Genomic DNA, 16,757 nt, shown 5'->3' on the forward strand with positions numbered 1-16,757 from the left:
CTCATTCAATTATCAATGCTCTTTCGACGACATAGGCATAAGCTTTGAGTTTTAATGCTGATATCCGACTTTCTTATAGCTGGCATTAGGCCCCTTTCAAATTTATTTACTTTTCTAATTTCATCATCAATTATATGAGTGGCAAATCTAGAGAGCTCAATGAATTTAGATTCATACTTTGTAACCGTCAAATTTCTCTAAATGAGATCTAAGAACTCTAATTTTTTCTGCTCTCTGATGCAATCCGAAAAATATTTATTATTAAACTTTTCTACGAATACTTTCCATGTGATTGACTCATGTTTGATTTCAGAAATTCTTTTAATCATTTTCTACTAGTGCTCAGCCTCTCCTTCCAACATAAAAGCGACAAGAGAAATCTTCTGATCATCAGGGCAATTTAAGATGTCGAATATTTTCTTTATCTACATTATCCATCGTTCTACGATCATTGGATCTAGCTCACTACTAAAACTGTGAGGACTGAGCTTCTTAAACTATTCAATTCCCAACCCAGTTTGGTTCGACATACCCATTCCATCATTTCTTCCTTGTCAAACTTATTATTGCATCACTTGTGTCATAATCCCACCCAATTGACCAAAAATAGATGCAATAGGAGAACTATATAACCTCGTAATTCTTGCTTCCTAAAAATAACAAAAGAGAATTATTTTTTAATCAATCTATGAATAAAATCACTAAAGACAATTACTTAGTGTAATTGGATATAATAATTATATATAATAATTCCAAACGATCAAAATAGAAACAATAATTCAATATAACCAATATAGATCTAATAAATAAATAAATCATAACTTAGAAGTCAATAATATGATTTTGATGCCAATTGTAAATAATAAAATTTTTATGCAAAAATATAATACTAGGATTGACATCAAGTATCATAAATCAGAAATTGTGTACCTTTTGAACATAATAATCTATAGGGTATCTTGAATGTCATGAAGTAATACATTATGATGATCTGCATGCAACGTAAATCTACGTATGAAAGAAACTAGACCGGCATCCTCTCTTCCTTTTTTTTATAAGGTTATCTCTTCAGGAATATACTGTAAGTAGATTTTATTTTTTTTTTATTGATCGATAATTATATTTAGAATTTAACTAGATCTATAATATATCTCACACATAATTTACTAATTTTAGTATATTTCGTTGAGTTCGTTAACGCATCCGAATGGAGACACTGGTGGCTATTGCCGATGGCCCCTCTTCCGAATGGTCGAGGGTTCGATTCGTGCCGCGGTCTAACTTAAAAAGAAGCAGTGATGATTACATGCGCTTGATGTGATGAACTGGGTTCAATCACAATCCTCTGATTTCATTAGAAGACAAAACAGCGCATCTGAGCTTCTTTTTATTTGTTTCCGTGTATATATATACAGTAATACAAATCCCTTTATCTTCAGTTCGTGAACACACGTGCACCAAGAAATATGTGACTAGCCACTTTCGCCAGGGTTCGATTCTTAGGTCGTGCTATTTTCAAAAGGAGCAGTGAGGATTACATGTGCTTGGTGTGATGGACCGGGTTCAATCACAACCGTCTGATTCCATTAGACGACAATACAGGGCGTCTGAGCTTTTTTGGTTTTTTCCGCATAACCATTCCACACAGCGGCCCGTTGATACACCTGATGCCGCACCACCATGGCCGGCGAAGAAGCCCTCTTGTCCCTGTCCTCCGGTTTGGAGTATATGATCTCGAACCCAAAATCCGTAGATTCCGTTGGATCTCTGATTAGCTGGTGCCCTAAGCTTGGAACTATCACTGTCATCCTTTGCTGTGCTGTCAGCGATAATCGCACTTGCACCATCGTCTATCGCCCACAGAAGCACTATCGCATGCAGCAATGTGCGATGCAATCGTCGTTGCACTGTTTGACCTTATGCGACAATCGACTTAGACTAGTAGCCTTTTGACTGCCTTATGTGTTGACGTATGATGTTTGTACTATTGCTCGTAGTAGTCGTCAGCAATGTCCGGTCGATGGCAGTGTTGTATTTCTTTTCATTCGAGACCTTTATCCTTTTGTCATTCACAGATTCTCTATTGAAGGAAATCTGCATTACCCATAACCCAGGACAATCTAAGGAGCGAACAATTCATATAGACCTAAGGGCAACCAGTGCGTCTAAACTTCTTTTTTATTTCTTTCTACAGAAGCATTCCACACGGTAGCACTCAGATGCACCTCACACCGCACCACCATGACAAGACGACGGAGAAACCCTCTTGGCCCTATCCTCTAGCTAGGAGAATATGAACTTGAAGCCCAAATCTATCATCTTTATTGGATCTCCAATCAACTAGTGCCCCATGCTCGGGACTGCCACTATCACCCCATATTGTGCTGTCGACGATAGTCGCATTTGCACTATTATCCATCGCCCATAGAAGCACTATTGCATGTAGCAATGTCGCCTATGAAATGCACGATGCAATCGCCATTGCACTGTCTAGCCTTATGCGATAATCGACCTAGATTAGTAGCCATGTGACTCTCCTATGTGTTGATGTATGATGCTTACATTATTGCCCGTAGTAGTGCCACTAGTAATTACCTTTCGATGGAAGCACTGCACATCATTTCGTTCGAGACCTTTATCCTTCTGTCATTCACAGATTTTCTATGGGAAGAAACCCGCATCGCTCATTACCGAGGGCAACCCAAGGATTGAACAATGCACATAGACCTAAAGGCAAGGACTGATTGTAATTGGATATAATAATTTGAAATAATAATTCGATCAAAATAAAATAAAAATGTGATATAATCAATATAGATCTAACGAATAAATAAATCATCTAATTTCTTTAAAATTCTATGATAACTTAGAAGTTAATAATATGACTTTGACATCAATCGTAAGTAATAAAATTTTTATGTGAAAATATAATACTAGGATTGACATCAAGTATCATGAATCAAAGATAGAAGGTGTGTATCTTCTAAACATAATAATGCAACGTGATGATATGCATACATCGTGAATCTACACAAAAGAAATTGGACTCACTTCCTATTTTCAAGAAAACTGTAATCGATAGAATAGAGATCTATCGAGAGGTGAGAGCATATGATACAGGAAAGATACTTAAGAGAGATTCTTTTGATAAGGTCATCTCTTAAGGAATCCTATTATTCTGAATCTCATATGATTTATTATAATTACTTGAGCTTAACTACACATCCGAACGCTGACACTGGTGGCTATTGCCTGTTGTCTGTCTTTCATGCCTGTTGTCTGTCTTTCAAAAGGCCGTGGGTTCGATTCCAATCGGATGCTAGTTTAAAACGAAGCAATGAGGATTATATGCGCTTAATGTGATGGACTGGGTTCAATCACAGCCTTCTGATTCCATAGGAAGACAATTCAGCGCATCTGAGCTTCTTTTTGTTTGTTACATTATATATACAGTAATACATATCTTTGAGCTTCTTTTTATTTGTTTCCGTATATATACAGTAATACATATTTTATAGATTATATTTCCTCGAGTTTGAATACAATGGCATTTGTATTTAGCGTTACTAGCGATCGAGGGTTCGATTCTTAGGTCGTGCTAGTTTGAAACGAAGCAGCGAGGAATACATGCGCTTTGTGTGATGGATCAGGTTCAATCACAACCGTCTGATTCTATTTGTTTCCGTAAAGATATACGGTAATACTTTCCTTATATATAATAATATCTTAAGCACGAATGCGCAACTGCACCAATAAACTATTGGCTAACGAGCATGGCCAACTTTTCTCGAGATCGCGGGTTCGATTCGGGTGTCGTGCTTAGTTTGAATAGAAGCAGTGAGGATAAAATGCGCTTGATGTGAAGGACTGGGTTCAATCACAACCGTCTGATTCCATTAGACGATGATAAATCAGCGCATCTGAGCTTCCTTTTTTATATATTTCTTTCGGCAGAAGCATTCGACGCAGCTTCTATTATTCCCAGATCCTCTATGAGTGAAAACCTGTATTGCTCGTAGCCCAAGGCAATAAGGAATCGAACAATGCTTAAAGACTCAAAGGTAAGGACTTAGCATTATTGAATATAATAATTTAAAATCATAATTTGATATGATTAAAATAAAAAAAATAATAATTTAATATAATCAATATAGATATAATGAACAAATAGATCATCTAATTTCTTTAACATTATATGAAGAAACTAAACTCACCTTACCTTTTCCTATTTTCAAGATCATTATAATTTATAAAATTGAGATGTTCGAAAGCGAGGTAAGATATCTCTATGATCATCATATGAACTATGGATGTCTTGCTTATGAATTATGGATGTCGGGAGTGTAAGATTATATGACCCTATTTAATTAAGTAAGATATATTATAGATATGATTGGATTCTGATTATGGATTCCTTAGGAGATAACCTTGATGGGAGGAACTCTCCTAATAATTTATCCTAGACCCTCTGCTCTCGCCTATAAATAGATAGGACCTCTAGGGGCTAAAGGGGCATCTGATAAACAGGACCTCTAGGGGTAAAATGTGCGGAGGTAGTTTTTTCTCTCAATCTCCCTCTCCCCTAATCCCCTAATCCATCAATCTAGGTGGTTCTGTGAAAAGATATGAAGAGAGGAGAAGGATCTAGTTTTCCTTGCAGATCCTTGTAGATTGGATCCTTGTAGATTGATATTTCAGATTCGAAGACCCCTAATCCATCAATCTAGGTGGTCCTGTGAAAAGATATGAAGAGAGGAGAAGGATCTAGTTTTCCTTGCAGATCCTTGTAGATTGGATCCTTGTAGATTGATATTTCAGATTCGAAGACCCCTAATCCATCAATCTAGGTGGTCCTGTGAAAAGATATGAAGAGAGGAGAAGGATCTAGTTTTCCTTGCAGATCCTTGTAGATTGGATCCTTGTAGATTGATATTTCAGATTCGAAGACGAAGCGCTTGTAGATCAGATAAGATTTATTTTCTCTGAACAACAAGAAAAAGGTATGCATCATAATATTGTCAGATCTAATTTATTTGATTTCAATCTTGGCATAAAAGTTTTTCGCATTACAGACATCATGATTACAGATTTTATGCTTTCAATTGATATCAGAGATAAGTTCTTGAGATCAAATATATTAGATCTATTATTGTTCTTTACGATGCTTGAATGATTCGTCGGATATTATTGATCTGTTTTCTTTCTATATGATTTGCTCTATTACTCTTTATGAACAATGTATAATTTTATGTTTGATCGATGAATTTACTGTTTCTTATTATCGATGTTATTGAGATGATCATCTCGGTTGATCCTTGTCGACGAAGGGCCGTGTACTATCCTGCAGTCGTGCATCACGGTCGTGCGTAGGCAGAGGTTTGCTTGCGAGCGATGGTGGCACCACGGACATCCCGCACCGCATGTGAACGTGGTGATTACGGAAGGCGACGATTGCCCTCACGCATAATGGTGGTGCTCGCAGAAGACGCCTGCGGAAGGTCGGTGGCCGCAGATGCCGGCAGCAAGGCGGCGGCCAAGCGCGAGCAGGAATCGCGATAGCCGCGCGCAGGTAGTGGCCACGCATAATAACATAATAACATAATAACATAATAACATAATAACATAATAACATAATAACATTATATATATATATATATATATATATATATATATATATATATATATGTTATTATGCTTGATGATGTAATGGTTGACAAGCTTCTTAAACACATCTCTTACGAAATGTAATATATTTCATTGAGTTCATTAACACAAACGAATGGTGACGCTGGTGGCTGTTGCCGATGGCCTCTATTTGAGAAGGAAAGTCGCCGACGGTTCAATCCTGATGGCGTATTAATTTAAAATGAAGCAGTGAGGATTATATGCGTTAAACGTGATGTACCGGGTTCAATCACGACCGTCTGATTCCATTAGATGATTAATCAGCGCATCTGAGCTTCTTTTTTATTTCTTTCTGTCGAGAAATCCTTTTGACCCCGTGGTTGCACTGTTTGGCCTGTCTATGTGTTGATTGCCTCTATTAGTGTCACCCGCAATAACCTGTCACATATTTAAATATCTTTGAATGTGCAATTAACAAGCAAAATATTATGAAAGTAAAGATAAGTTGAAACTAGAATTAAACAAAGCTTTTTATATTTTATCAGAGGCATTAATAGTCAAGCTTTGGAATCTTATTTAGTGATAATATATTATCTAGCATGGGCTGATAGCCTAAGGGGTAGTAGCTCTTTCTTCTTCGTAGGATAATTTTTTATTTTATGATCCAACTTCTCGTAAGTAAAACAGGCTTCAGTTACTCAAAAACATTGACTTGATTCTCAAATTTTATTAATCTGCATCTTGCACATGATTGAGTCCTCTGTGGTGACTTTTCTTTCTTAAATTTGGATGTCTTGACCCTCTTATAACTTGTTTCAATTCATTCACTCTCTTATTTTTGCTAATGAATTTCTCTTTATCTTTCTTGTCCTTGGTTTCCGGAATTTCTTTCAAATCTCTTTCAATTATTAAAGCTCTTTCGACCACATCGGCATAAGCTTGGAGTTTTAATATTGATATCCGACTTCTTATAGCTGGCCTTAGGCCCTTTTCAATTTTTTTTGCTTTTCTAATTTAATCATCAGTTATATGAGTGGCAAATTTGGAGAGCTCAGTGAATTTAGATTCATACTTTGTAACCGCCAAATTTCTCTAGATGAGATCCAAGAACTCTAATTCTTTCTGCTCTCCAATGCAATCTTAAAATTATTTATCGTTGAAATTTTCTACGAATACCTTCCGTGTGATTGACTCATGTTTTCAGAAATTCTTCTAATCATTCTCCACCAGTGCTCAGCCTCTCCTTCCAACATAAAAGCGACAAAAGAAACCTTCTGATCATTAGAGCAATTTAAGATATCAAATAGTTTCTCTATCTGTATCATCCATCGTTCTATGATCATTGGATCGGGCTCACTACTTAAACTGGGAGAACTGAGCTTCTTAAACTATTCAATTCCCAAACCAGTCTAGTTTGACGTACCCATTCCATCATTTCTTCTTTGTCGAACTTATTGTTGCATCACTTGTGTTATTGTCTCTAGAGTTCTCATAATCCTATACAATTGATTAGAAGTAGATGCAATAGGAGAACCATATGACCTCATCATCCTTGCTTCCTAAAAATAACAAAAAAGAATTATTTTTTGATCAATCTATGAATAAAATCACTAAAGATAATTACTTAGTGTAATTGGATATAATAATTACAAATAATAATTCGAAATGATCAAAATAGAAATAATAATTCAATATAACTAATATAGATCTAATAAATAAATAAATCAATCATAACTTAGAAGTTAATAATATGATTTTGATGCCAATTGTAAATAATAAAATTTTTATGCAAAAATATAATACTAGGATCGACATCAAGTATCATAAATTATAAATTGTGTACCTTTTGAACATAATAATCTACAGGGTATCTCGAATGTCATGAAGTAATACATTATGATGATACGCATGCAACGTAAATTTACACATGAAAGAAACTAGATTGACATCCCCTCTTCCTATTTTCAGAAAACTGTAATTGATGGAATAAAGTTCTATCGAGAGGTGAGAATGTATGATATAGGAAAGATAATTAAGAGAAATTTTTTTATAAGGTTATCTCTTCAGGAATCTACTGTAAGTAGATTTCATTTTTTTATTGATCGATAATTTTATTTAGAATTTAATTAGATCTATAATATATCTTACACATAATTTACTAACTTTAATATATTTGGTTGAGTCCGCTAACGCATCCGAACGGAAACACTGGTGGCCATTGCCGATTGCCCCTCTTGGAAAGGTCGAGGGTTCAATTCGTACCGCGGTTTCTAATTTAAAAAGAAGCAGTGAGGATTACATGCACTTGATGTGAGGAGTAGCCATCAGCAATGTCCTGTTGATGACAGTGTTGTATTTCTTTTCATTCGAGACTCTCGTCCTTTTGTCATTCACAGATTCTTTATTGAAGAAAATCTACACGACAAAGAAACCCTCTTGGCCCTATCCTCCAGCTAGGAGAATATGATCTCGAATCCCAAATCTGTCATCTTCGTTGGATCTCCAATCAACCGGTGCCTCATGCTCGGGACTATCACTATCACCCCGTGTTGTGCTGTCGACGAAAGTCGCATTCGCACTATCGTTCATCGCCCATAGAAGCACTGTTGCATGTAGCAATGTCGCTTATGAAATGCACGATACAATCATCATTGCACTGTCTGGCCTTATGCGATAATCGACCTAGATTAGTAGCCATGCGACTCTCCTGTGTGTTGATGTATGATGCTTACATTATTGCCCGTAGTAGTGCCGCTAGCAATTACCTTTCGATGGTAGTGCTGCACATCCTTTCGTTCGAGACCTTTACCCTTCTGTCATTCACAGATTCTCTATGGGAAGAAACCTGCATCGCTCATAACCGAGGGCAACCCAAGGATCGAACGATGCACATAGACCTAAAGGCAAGGATTGACTATAATTGGATATAATAATTTAAAATAATAATTCAATCAAAATAAAAATAATAATATGATATAATCAATATAGATCTAATGAACAAATGAATCATCTAATTTCTTTAAAAATCTATGATAACTTAGAAGTTAATAATATGACTTTGATACCAATCGTAAGTAATGAAATTTTTATGTGAAAATATAATACTAGGATTGACATCAAGTATCATAAATCAAAGATAGAAGGTGTGTATCTTCTAAACATAATAATGCAACGTGATGATATGTATGGTATAGGAAAGATAATTAACAGAGATTATTTTGATAAGGTCATCTCCTAAGGAAACGTATTATTCTGAAACTCATATAATTTATTATAATTACTTGAACATAATTACACATCCGAACGGTGACACTGATGGCTATTGCCTGTTGTCTGTCTTTCAAAAGGCCGAGGGTTCGATTCCAATCGGATGCTAGTTTAAAACGAAGCAATGAGGATTATATGCGCTTAATGTGATGGACTGGGTTCGATCACAATCTTCTGATTTCATTAGAAGACGATTCAGCGCATCTGAGTTTCTTTTTGTTTGTTTCAGTATATATACAGTAATACATATCTTTGAGCTTCTTTTTATTTGTTTCCGTATATATACAGTAATGCATATTTTATAGATTATATTTCCTCGGGTTTGAATACAATGGCATTGGTAGCTAGCGAATATAGCGATCGTTACTAGTGATCGAGGGTTCTATTCTTAGGTCGTGCCAGTATGAAACGAAGCAGCGAGGAATACATGCGCTTTGTGTGATGGATCAGGTTCAATCACAACCGTCTGATTCTATTAAATGATAAAGCGTATCTGAGCTTCTGTCTATTTGTTTCCGCATAGATATATACAGTAATACTTATCGTATAGATTATCATATTTTGAGCTGGGTATCACAACTGCACCAATAAACGAGTGGCTAACGCGTATAGCCAACGTTTCTCGAGATCGCGGGTTCGATTCGGGTGGCGTGCTTAGTTTCAATAGAAGCAGTGAGGATAAATTGCGCTTGATGTGAAAGACTGGGTTCAATCACAACCGTCTGATTCCATTAGACGATGATAAATCAGCGCTTCTGAGCTTCTTTTTTTATTTCTTTCGGCAGATGCATTCGACGCAGCTTCTATCATTCCCAGATCCTCTATGAGTGAAAACCTGTATTGCTCGTAGCCCAAGGCAATAATGGACTTAGCATTATTGAATATAATAATTTAAAATCATAATTTGATATGATTAAAATAAAAATAATAATTTAATATAATCAATATAGATATAATGAACAAATAGATCATCTAATTTCTTTAACATTATATGTATCGTGAATGAAAGAAACTAAACTCACCTTGCCTTTTCCTATTTTCAGGATCATTGTAATTTATAGAATTGAGATCTATCGGGAAGTGAGATAATATCTCTATAATCATCATATCAACTATGGATGTCTTGCCTATAAAAAGGTGAGAGCATATGATTTAGAAAATATAATTAATAGAGTTTTTCTTATGTAAAGACCTATCGATAGCAGTGTTGCATATCCTTTCATTCGTGATCTATATCTTTCTATCATTTACATATTCTCCATTGGAGGAAACCTGCATCACTCACAACCTAGAGCAACCAAGGGATCGAACAATGCATATAGACATAAGGGCAACCAATACATATGAGCTTCTTTTTTATTTCTTTCTGCGGAAGCATACCACACAGCAGCACTCGGATGTAGCTCACGTCACACTACCATGACTATACGATGGAGGAACCCTCTTGGCCCTAACCTCCAACTAGGAGAATATGATCTCGAACCCTAAATCTATCGTCTCCGTTGGATTTCTGATCAATTGGTGCCCCACGCTCGAGACCACCATAGTCACCTCTTGATGTACTGTCGATGATAGTCACGATTGCACAATCATTCATCGCCCACAGAAGCACTGTTGCATGTAGCAATATCGCCTAAGCAATGTGCTATGCAATCATTGCTGCACTATTTGGCCTTATGAGACAACTGACCTTGTCTAGTAGCCTTTTGGTTGTCATATATGTTGATGTATGATACTTGTACTATTGCTCATATTAGTGCCACTACGATGGTAGTACTGCACATCCTTTCATTCGAGACCCTTATCCTTTTGTCATTCACAGATTCTTTATGAGAGGAAACATACATTGCTCACAACCCTGGGCAACCCAGGAATCGAGAAATGCATATAGCCCTAAAAGCAAGGACTTCGTGTTATCGGATATAATAATTTGAAATAATAATTCGAAACAATCTAAATGGAAATAATAATTCTATATAGATCTAGTGAACAAATAAATCATCTAATTTCTTTAACAATCTATGATAACTTAGAAGTTAATAATATGACACTGATGTCAATTGTAAGTGATAAATTTTTATGTGAAAATATAAAACTATGATTGACATCAAGTATCATAAATCAAAAATAGAATGTACGCACCTTTTAAACATAATAATCAGCGGGGTATCTCAAATGTCATAAAATAATATAATGTAATATGCATATGTCTTGAATCTACACATGAAAGAAACTAGACTCGTATCCCCTTCCTATTTTTTAGAAAACTATAATTGATAGAATAGAAATATATGTGAGATCAAATGATCCAAAAATGATAATTAAGAGAGATTATTTTTTTATAAGGTCATCTCCTAGAATCCTACTATAATTAGATTTTATTTATCGATAATTATATTTTGAATTTAATCACATCTATAATATATTTTACTTAATTAAATATGATAATATAATATAATATATAATGAATAATATTTATGTGCTCCATGCGTAGATGAGTATATATAGATTTAATATATTTCCTTGAGTTCGATAACGCAACCGAACGATGAGACTACTGGCTAAGTTCTATGGCCTTTCTTCCAAATGGTTGAGGGTTCGATTCGTATCGGTTGCTAATTTAAAACGAAGCAATGAGGATTATATGCGCTTGATGTGATGGACTGGGTTCAATCACGACCGTCTGATTTCATTAGAAGACCATTCAGCGCATCTGAGCTTCTTTTTATTTGGTCCGTATATATACAGTAATACATATCTTATAGATAATATTTCCTTGAAATAGTAACACGTGTACCATGGGCATTGGTAGCTAGCGACTATACCCAGCGTTTCTAGAGACCGAGGGTTCGAATCTTGGTTCGTTGTAGTTTGAAAAGGTGTGAGGAATACATGCGCTTTGTGTGATGGATCAGGTTCAATCACAACCGTCTGATTTTTTTAGATTACAAATCAGCGTATACATATTAACAATGATACATAATTTAATATCTTTAGTTGGGTAACAACTGCTCCAAGAAAGCAGTGGCTATCGACTTTAGCCAACATTTCCAGAGATCGAGGGTTCGATTCTGAAAAGGAGCTGTGAGGATTATATGTGTTTGTTTTGATGGACTGGGTTCAATCACAACCGTCTGATTACATTAGACGACAATCCAGCGCATCTGAGCTTCTTTTTTTATTTCTTTCCGCAGAAGCATTCCACACAGCGGCACTTATGCCGCACCACCATGGCCAGACGACGAAGAGGCCCTGTTCTCCAGCCAGGAGAATATGATCTCGAACCCCAAATCCGCCGTCTCCGCTGGCTCTCCGATCAACTGGTGCCCCATGCCCGGGACCAGCGCCAGCGTCTTGTCCTGGCTCCCCGCTAGTTCGTACACCAGCTCCGCCGACTCCGCGTCGCACACCGAGTCCCTCTCCCCGTGAAGCACCAGCAGCGGCGCCGCCACCTCGCTGCCCCTCCGTTTGACCTCGTCGCACACTCTCAGCAGCTCCAACGCCGTCGCCGCTGGCGGGTGCTCGCTCTTCTGCGCCCTCGGGTTCCTCCTCACCAGCTCCCTCACCCACTTCTCCCTGTAGGACTGGTGCACCAGGGACTTGGTCACCGCCACCCTCCAGCTCGGCGCGACGTGGGCCGCCAGCGGTAGGAACTTCTCGAGGGGCCACGGCGGCTTGAACCTGGCGGAGACGCCGCACATGGCGCCGTTCAGCACCAGCCCGCTCCACCCCGCCTTCTCCCTGAGGTACACGAGGATCGCCGTCGCCCCCCCGAGCGACTCGCCGTACAGAAAGGCCGGGAGGTGGGGATGGGCCGACCGGGCCGAGCCGAAGAACGCCACGCAGTCGTCCACCAGGGGGCCGATGCTGGGGATGTGACCTCTGCGGCCCTCGGAGCGGCCATGGCCGCGGAGGTCGAGGGCGCACACCACGAACCCCCGCTTGGCGATGGCCACGGCGGTGAGCTGGAACACCCAGCTGCTCTCGGAGGCGTAGCCGTGGATCATGGCGACCAGGCCATGGACTGCGGCGGACGGCGACGCCGGGCGCCATGACTGGGTGAAGATCTTCATGTTGTGGTTGTTTAGCATAAAGGACTCGCGGTGGAGGATGTGATGCTGTCGATAGAACTCCTCCAGGGTGAGGTTGCCGAAGGTGGAGGATGTGATGCTGTCGATAGAACTCCTCCAGGGTGAGGTTGCCGAAGGGACTGCTCTTGCTTGCTTGGTTTATTGGGTGAGACATCTCAGCGAAGGAAGCAGAAGAGCTGCAGGTCTTCCTGAACGGTGAGGTGATGATACCTTTACTTGTATATGCGTGAGAGTGTGACCAAAATCTCAAGTGTTGCATGTGAGCATTAAATTATGTTTGGAAGCTGTTGAGTTCCTAACTCGGAGGCCAAAATTTAATGTGGTCAATTGGGTTTCATCTCACAAGAAACCTGAGCAAGGCTTCCTCAAGGCATGAGAATGGAATTGCTGTTGGGAGTTATAATTAGCATCAATGTTAATTTTAGTCTAATGCACAAGGTTGAGGAAGAGAGTAGAATTAATCCAACACAGTCTTCAATCAATTTCATATTGTCTGTTCATTTTGTTCCATGACATCTTCTCACACATTTAGAATTAATAGGATATCTCATTATGGTGTTGGTGAACACAAGTTGATGCGAACAGTGATGGATGATATCTCATTCAAACTTCAGACCTTGTATCTTTCTCAAGGGTCGATCGCTATCAAATTCAACTCTAGCTAGCTTGACTTTTTGCCCAATTGATCATGATTTGATGATATATCTAAATGAATTATGATACATGAATCATTTGTCTGTCTTTAGAGAGAGAGAAGGAGAGAATTAAGTGGTTCCTGCAAATGCCTAGTGGTCCATTCACTTTCTTTGGCCATCTTCACGTTAAGTGCCTCCATTTCCCTCTCCTCACCTCTTGCTCTTCATTTGTGGTCACAGCAGGCCCACACACTGCATTGAGGTGACAAGAACGCTGCTCTCCATCATCTTTCCGTTTCAAGTTGCCTGGAAATAGCAGCCAATGAGGCCATCACCATAAAGACAAGACAGCCCCAGCCAGTCTCATGAATCGACGGAGGGGACTCACCCGAGTGTTGGATCTGAGGCTCTCGAGAGCTGCGCCACCTGCAGTCTTCTCGGTGGATGAGGTGGTTCGTTTTCTTTCATGCAGGTAGGTGATCGTCGTAGGTGAAGTTTCAACTTGTACCTGCTGATCCTATTGGATAATGGCTCTGCTGTATGTCATACGAGCCTGTCCTGTGATGACAGACCAGAGTTCACCGTGCAGTGAGCAAGTTACTACAGTCTTGTTTTAGTTCTTGCTCTAATCTGAACTCATCTTCTCCTGAACAGGATGATGCCGCACAAGATAATTCCCTGAACATTTGTGTGTGACGCATGACACCAGCATGTAATGAGTGCCAATGAAAGAAAGAAAAACCTGCTGGAATTTGATGCTGTCTCAGCACATCATACACATGATATTAAGCCTACAAATGATTCATACGATTACAACGGCGTCATCAAGTAAGCTCATGATCATGGAATATCTGACTATCCATTTGCAGGTCTCAAACCACTAAAATCCTAGAGAGCCAACTACAGATGCAGTAGATGCTGATCCAAATTATCCAACAATGCCTATGCTGATCCTAATCTGGTGTTTAAACAGTGAAGGATCAAGATTCCCGCAATCTTCAAGAGGAAGCTCCTCTGAAACAATGGCGAAGCAGAGGCCGGCCTGCATGCACAAAGGAAGCCTGCTCGGTACGGTTGCAGAGCTCAGAAATCAAACCATTTAGGAAACAGTACTCACTCTGAACTGAGAAACTTGCAGGACCCATAACCTGTCATGACATCAGAATGCAGTGGTCTATTAATCAACAAGTTTGCAGCAGAAAGAAAACTTGGAGAATTTGACGTCGAAGAGTTTACTCGGATCTCTTCTGACGACGGCTGCAGTTCCACCGAAGTAGCACGCGATATCGGAGTTGCCGTTCTGCTGATAGTAGCTGTTGAATACGTAGGAGGCATGGGAGAGGAGTGTGTCCGGGTGGTAGCAGGCGGCGCCGGGCTGGACGAGGGAGCAGTCAGCGCCACCGAGTCCACAGGCCCAATCAAGTGCGTTCTGGAGGTCCAACTGTGAAACCCCCGGACGAGCCACACACCATGTGGTGCCGTCGATAAATGTTGTGTTGCCTTCAGGAGGAGAGAAGGTCGGAATGGGGGTGGTGGATTCGGCCTTCTGCTGGAGTCTTGCCCCCGGCGCAGCAACTGTTCATTCCATGGAATCAGACAGGACCAGGCCTGAGGCCAGAGGTTAGAGAAACAGAGAGAGAGAGAGAGAACACCCGATGGCCAATGGATCATCAAGCAACATGATGTCCGTAATGGCATGAAATCGTAAACTACGTTAAGAGAATTAGACTTGTTTTCTCATTGAATGGAAGAATCACAGAAGAACAACATAACAGTAATCAATAATCAATTCGGGTGGCTTGATGATCCTAATCTTATAAATCCATAAAAGAAAAAATTGAATTGGTAAGATTTATCGATGACTCTCACGAAAGGGACGAAGAGCACAGACAAAAAGAATGGTGAATGGAGTCTGAAGCTATAGTCGACCAAACAATATGAAAGACATAGTCCAAACGAAAATATTTAATGGTCTGTCCTTTATAGATAGATGAACCCAAATCCGAACCATAGATACTTGGATCACCTCCCAACAAATCTCATCACACATAAGCAACATGGTAGATGCACCACTGCTAGCTTTGGAGGTTTCTGCTTCTTGTTTGTATGTCGATTTTGAGGGAGAAACAATGGCCATATACGATATCTTCTTCAAGAAAAATGTAGGTTTTATTGTGTCAGGCATGTCAGACAAACTTAGAGATTAATAGATGAACTTGAGCTACATTAGAAACTTGTGATTCACAGATCAACAAGCAGAAAGGTCAGCTGGAAGGAAAGAAAAAACTCAAGAACAGGTATCGTGCATTTGAGACATTGGGGACTCCCCCGAAAGCATTCAAGAAGGTAAGATTAAAGAACAAATGGAAGTAAATAGAAAGAAAAAAACTCAAGAATGCGACGATCCGAACTAAAGAAAAAAGTAAATAGGAGATGAAGAGGCATTACCCATGTAGCATTCCACGATCAGAACCCCATAAATGACCATCCACTCTCCACTCCTCATTGCCAAAAGAACAAGCAGCTTCTCTCTCTCACTCTCTCTGGTAAAGATAACTGGAAACAACACTCAAAAAAGTGTTCAGGAGATGGTACAAGGCTCAGTTGTCAGTGATTTGTAGCTGTCAAACATTAATTCATGGCAGCGGATGACTTAAAACCTCCACATTAATTTGGCAGTGCATGCTTCGACATTGATGTGGCTCGGTCAAGCAGTTCCTCGAGGATGTTACGCGACAAAGTAGAGTTCATAAGATGCTACGGTCCGTCGGTGCCACAGGAACGAGAGGAACGGTTGATGCCTTGCGGATGAAGAAAGCCGCAGTATTCTCTTCGTTCCCTCTGCTTTTGTTTGCTCGCGACCGAGGAGATGGAATCTACGAAGCAAAGGTGAAACCAGGAAGATTAGATGAAACAGGTGGTGCAATGCATTGGCTTTTCTTGTGGATGAAGATAAGAATCGTATTGTTGTCGAGACATCGATAAGGATGTGTAGATGAGCCAACACTTTTTGGCACCATTTGTAATGTACTTTTTCTGATCACAGTACAATTCTGTACTCGGAAGATTTTCTTTCTTTTATGATGCAGTTTGAAGATGGATGGATATATCATGTAAGAGCTTTTCTATACTAAAGCAA

The 16,757-nt window shown here is 39.2% G+C and overlaps 2 protein-coding genes and 10 non-coding genes across 12 annotated transcripts; 10 read left to right on the top strand and 2 right to left on the bottom strand.

The window, feature by feature from the left end:
- Nucleotides 1–1,290: 1,290 nt before the first annotated feature.
- Nucleotides 1,291–1,383, top strand: LOC135596304 (small nucleolar RNA snoR114). Its single transcript, XR_010480923.1, has one exon. It is a non-coding gene; the product is annotated as a small nucleolar RNA snoR114 (small nucleolar RNA).
- A 139-nt stretch (nt 1,384–1,522) lies between these two features.
- LOC135596315 (small nucleolar RNA snoR114) lies at nt 1,523–1,615 on the top strand. Its single transcript, XR_010480934.1, has one exon. It is a non-coding gene; the product is annotated as a small nucleolar RNA snoR114 (small nucleolar RNA).
- Nucleotides 1,616–3,332: 1,717 nt separating this feature from the next.
- Nucleotides 3,333–3,425, top strand: LOC135596305 (small nucleolar RNA snoR114). The gene has a single exon (XR_010480924.1). It is a non-coding gene; the product is annotated as a small nucleolar RNA snoR114 (small nucleolar RNA).
- Nucleotides 3,426–3,832: 407 nt separating this feature from the next.
- LOC135596310 (small nucleolar RNA snoR114) lies at nt 3,833–3,928 on the top strand. Its single transcript, XR_010480929.1, has one exon. It is a non-coding gene; the product is annotated as a small nucleolar RNA snoR114 (small nucleolar RNA).
- Nucleotides 3,929–5,869: 1,941 nt separating this feature from the next.
- LOC135596311 (small nucleolar RNA snoR114) lies at nt 5,870–5,962 on the top strand. Its single transcript, XR_010480930.1, has one exon. It is a non-coding gene; the product is annotated as a small nucleolar RNA snoR114 (small nucleolar RNA).
- Nucleotides 5,963–9,011: 3,049 nt separating this feature from the next.
- LOC135596312 (small nucleolar RNA snoR114) lies at nt 9,012–9,104 on the top strand. The gene has a single exon (XR_010480931.1). It is a non-coding gene; the product is annotated as a small nucleolar RNA snoR114 (small nucleolar RNA).
- Nucleotides 9,105–9,303: 199 nt separating this feature from the next.
- On the top strand, nt 9,304–9,393 carry LOC135596314 (small nucleolar RNA snoR114). Its single transcript, XR_010480933.1, has one exon. It is a non-coding gene; the product is annotated as a small nucleolar RNA snoR114 (small nucleolar RNA).
- A 166-nt stretch (nt 9,394–9,559) lies between these two features.
- LOC135596313 (small nucleolar RNA snoR114) lies at nt 9,560–9,655 on the top strand. Its single transcript, XR_010480932.1, has one exon. It is a non-coding gene; the product is annotated as a small nucleolar RNA snoR114 (small nucleolar RNA).
- Nucleotides 9,656–11,520: 1,865 nt separating this feature from the next.
- LOC135596306 (small nucleolar RNA snoR114) lies at nt 11,521–11,613 on the top strand. The gene has a single exon (XR_010480925.1). It is a non-coding gene; the product is annotated as a small nucleolar RNA snoR114 (small nucleolar RNA).
- A 226-nt stretch (nt 11,614–11,839) lies between these two features.
- LOC135595081 (caffeoylshikimate esterase-like) lies at nt 11,840–13,252 on the bottom strand. Its single transcript, XM_065085597.1, has 2 exons — nt 13,048–13,252; nt 11,840–12,995 (listed from the first exon to the last, which is right to left on the bottom strand). The coding sequence occupies exons 1-2, from the start codon at nt 13,240–13,242 to the stop codon at nt 12,108–12,110; spliced, it is 1,083 nt and encodes a 360-aa protein (XP_064941669.1). The 5' UTR covers nt 13,243–13,252; the 3' UTR covers nt 11,840–12,107.
- Nucleotides 11,972–12,064, top strand: LOC135596309 (small nucleolar RNA snoR114). The gene has a single exon (XR_010480928.1). It is a non-coding gene; the product is annotated as a small nucleolar RNA snoR114 (small nucleolar RNA).
- A 1,092-nt stretch (nt 13,253–14,344) lies between the features above and the next one.
- LOC135595082 (glucan endo-1,3-beta-glucosidase 12-like) lies at nt 14,345–16,310 on the bottom strand. Its single transcript, XM_065085598.1, has 4 exons — nt 16,067–16,310; nt 14,855–15,193; nt 14,736–14,766; nt 14,345–14,660 (listed from the first exon to the last, which is right to left on the bottom strand). Exons 1-4 carry the CDS (start codon nt 16,122–16,124, stop codon nt 14,561–14,563), a joined length of 528 nt encoding a protein of 175 aa, XP_064941670.1. The 5' UTR covers nt 16,125–16,310; the 3' UTR covers nt 14,345–14,560.
- Between the last annotated feature and the right edge of the window lie 447 nt (nt 16,311–16,757).

This window comes from Musa acuminata, chromosome BXJ1-10 (assembly GCF_036884655.1).
Source record: "Musa acuminata AAA Group cultivar baxijiao chromosome BXJ1-10, Cavendish_Baxijiao_AAA, whole genome shotgun sequence".
Lineage (NCBI taxonomy): Eukaryota > Viridiplantae > Streptophyta > Magnoliopsida > Zingiberales > Musaceae > Musa > Musa acuminata.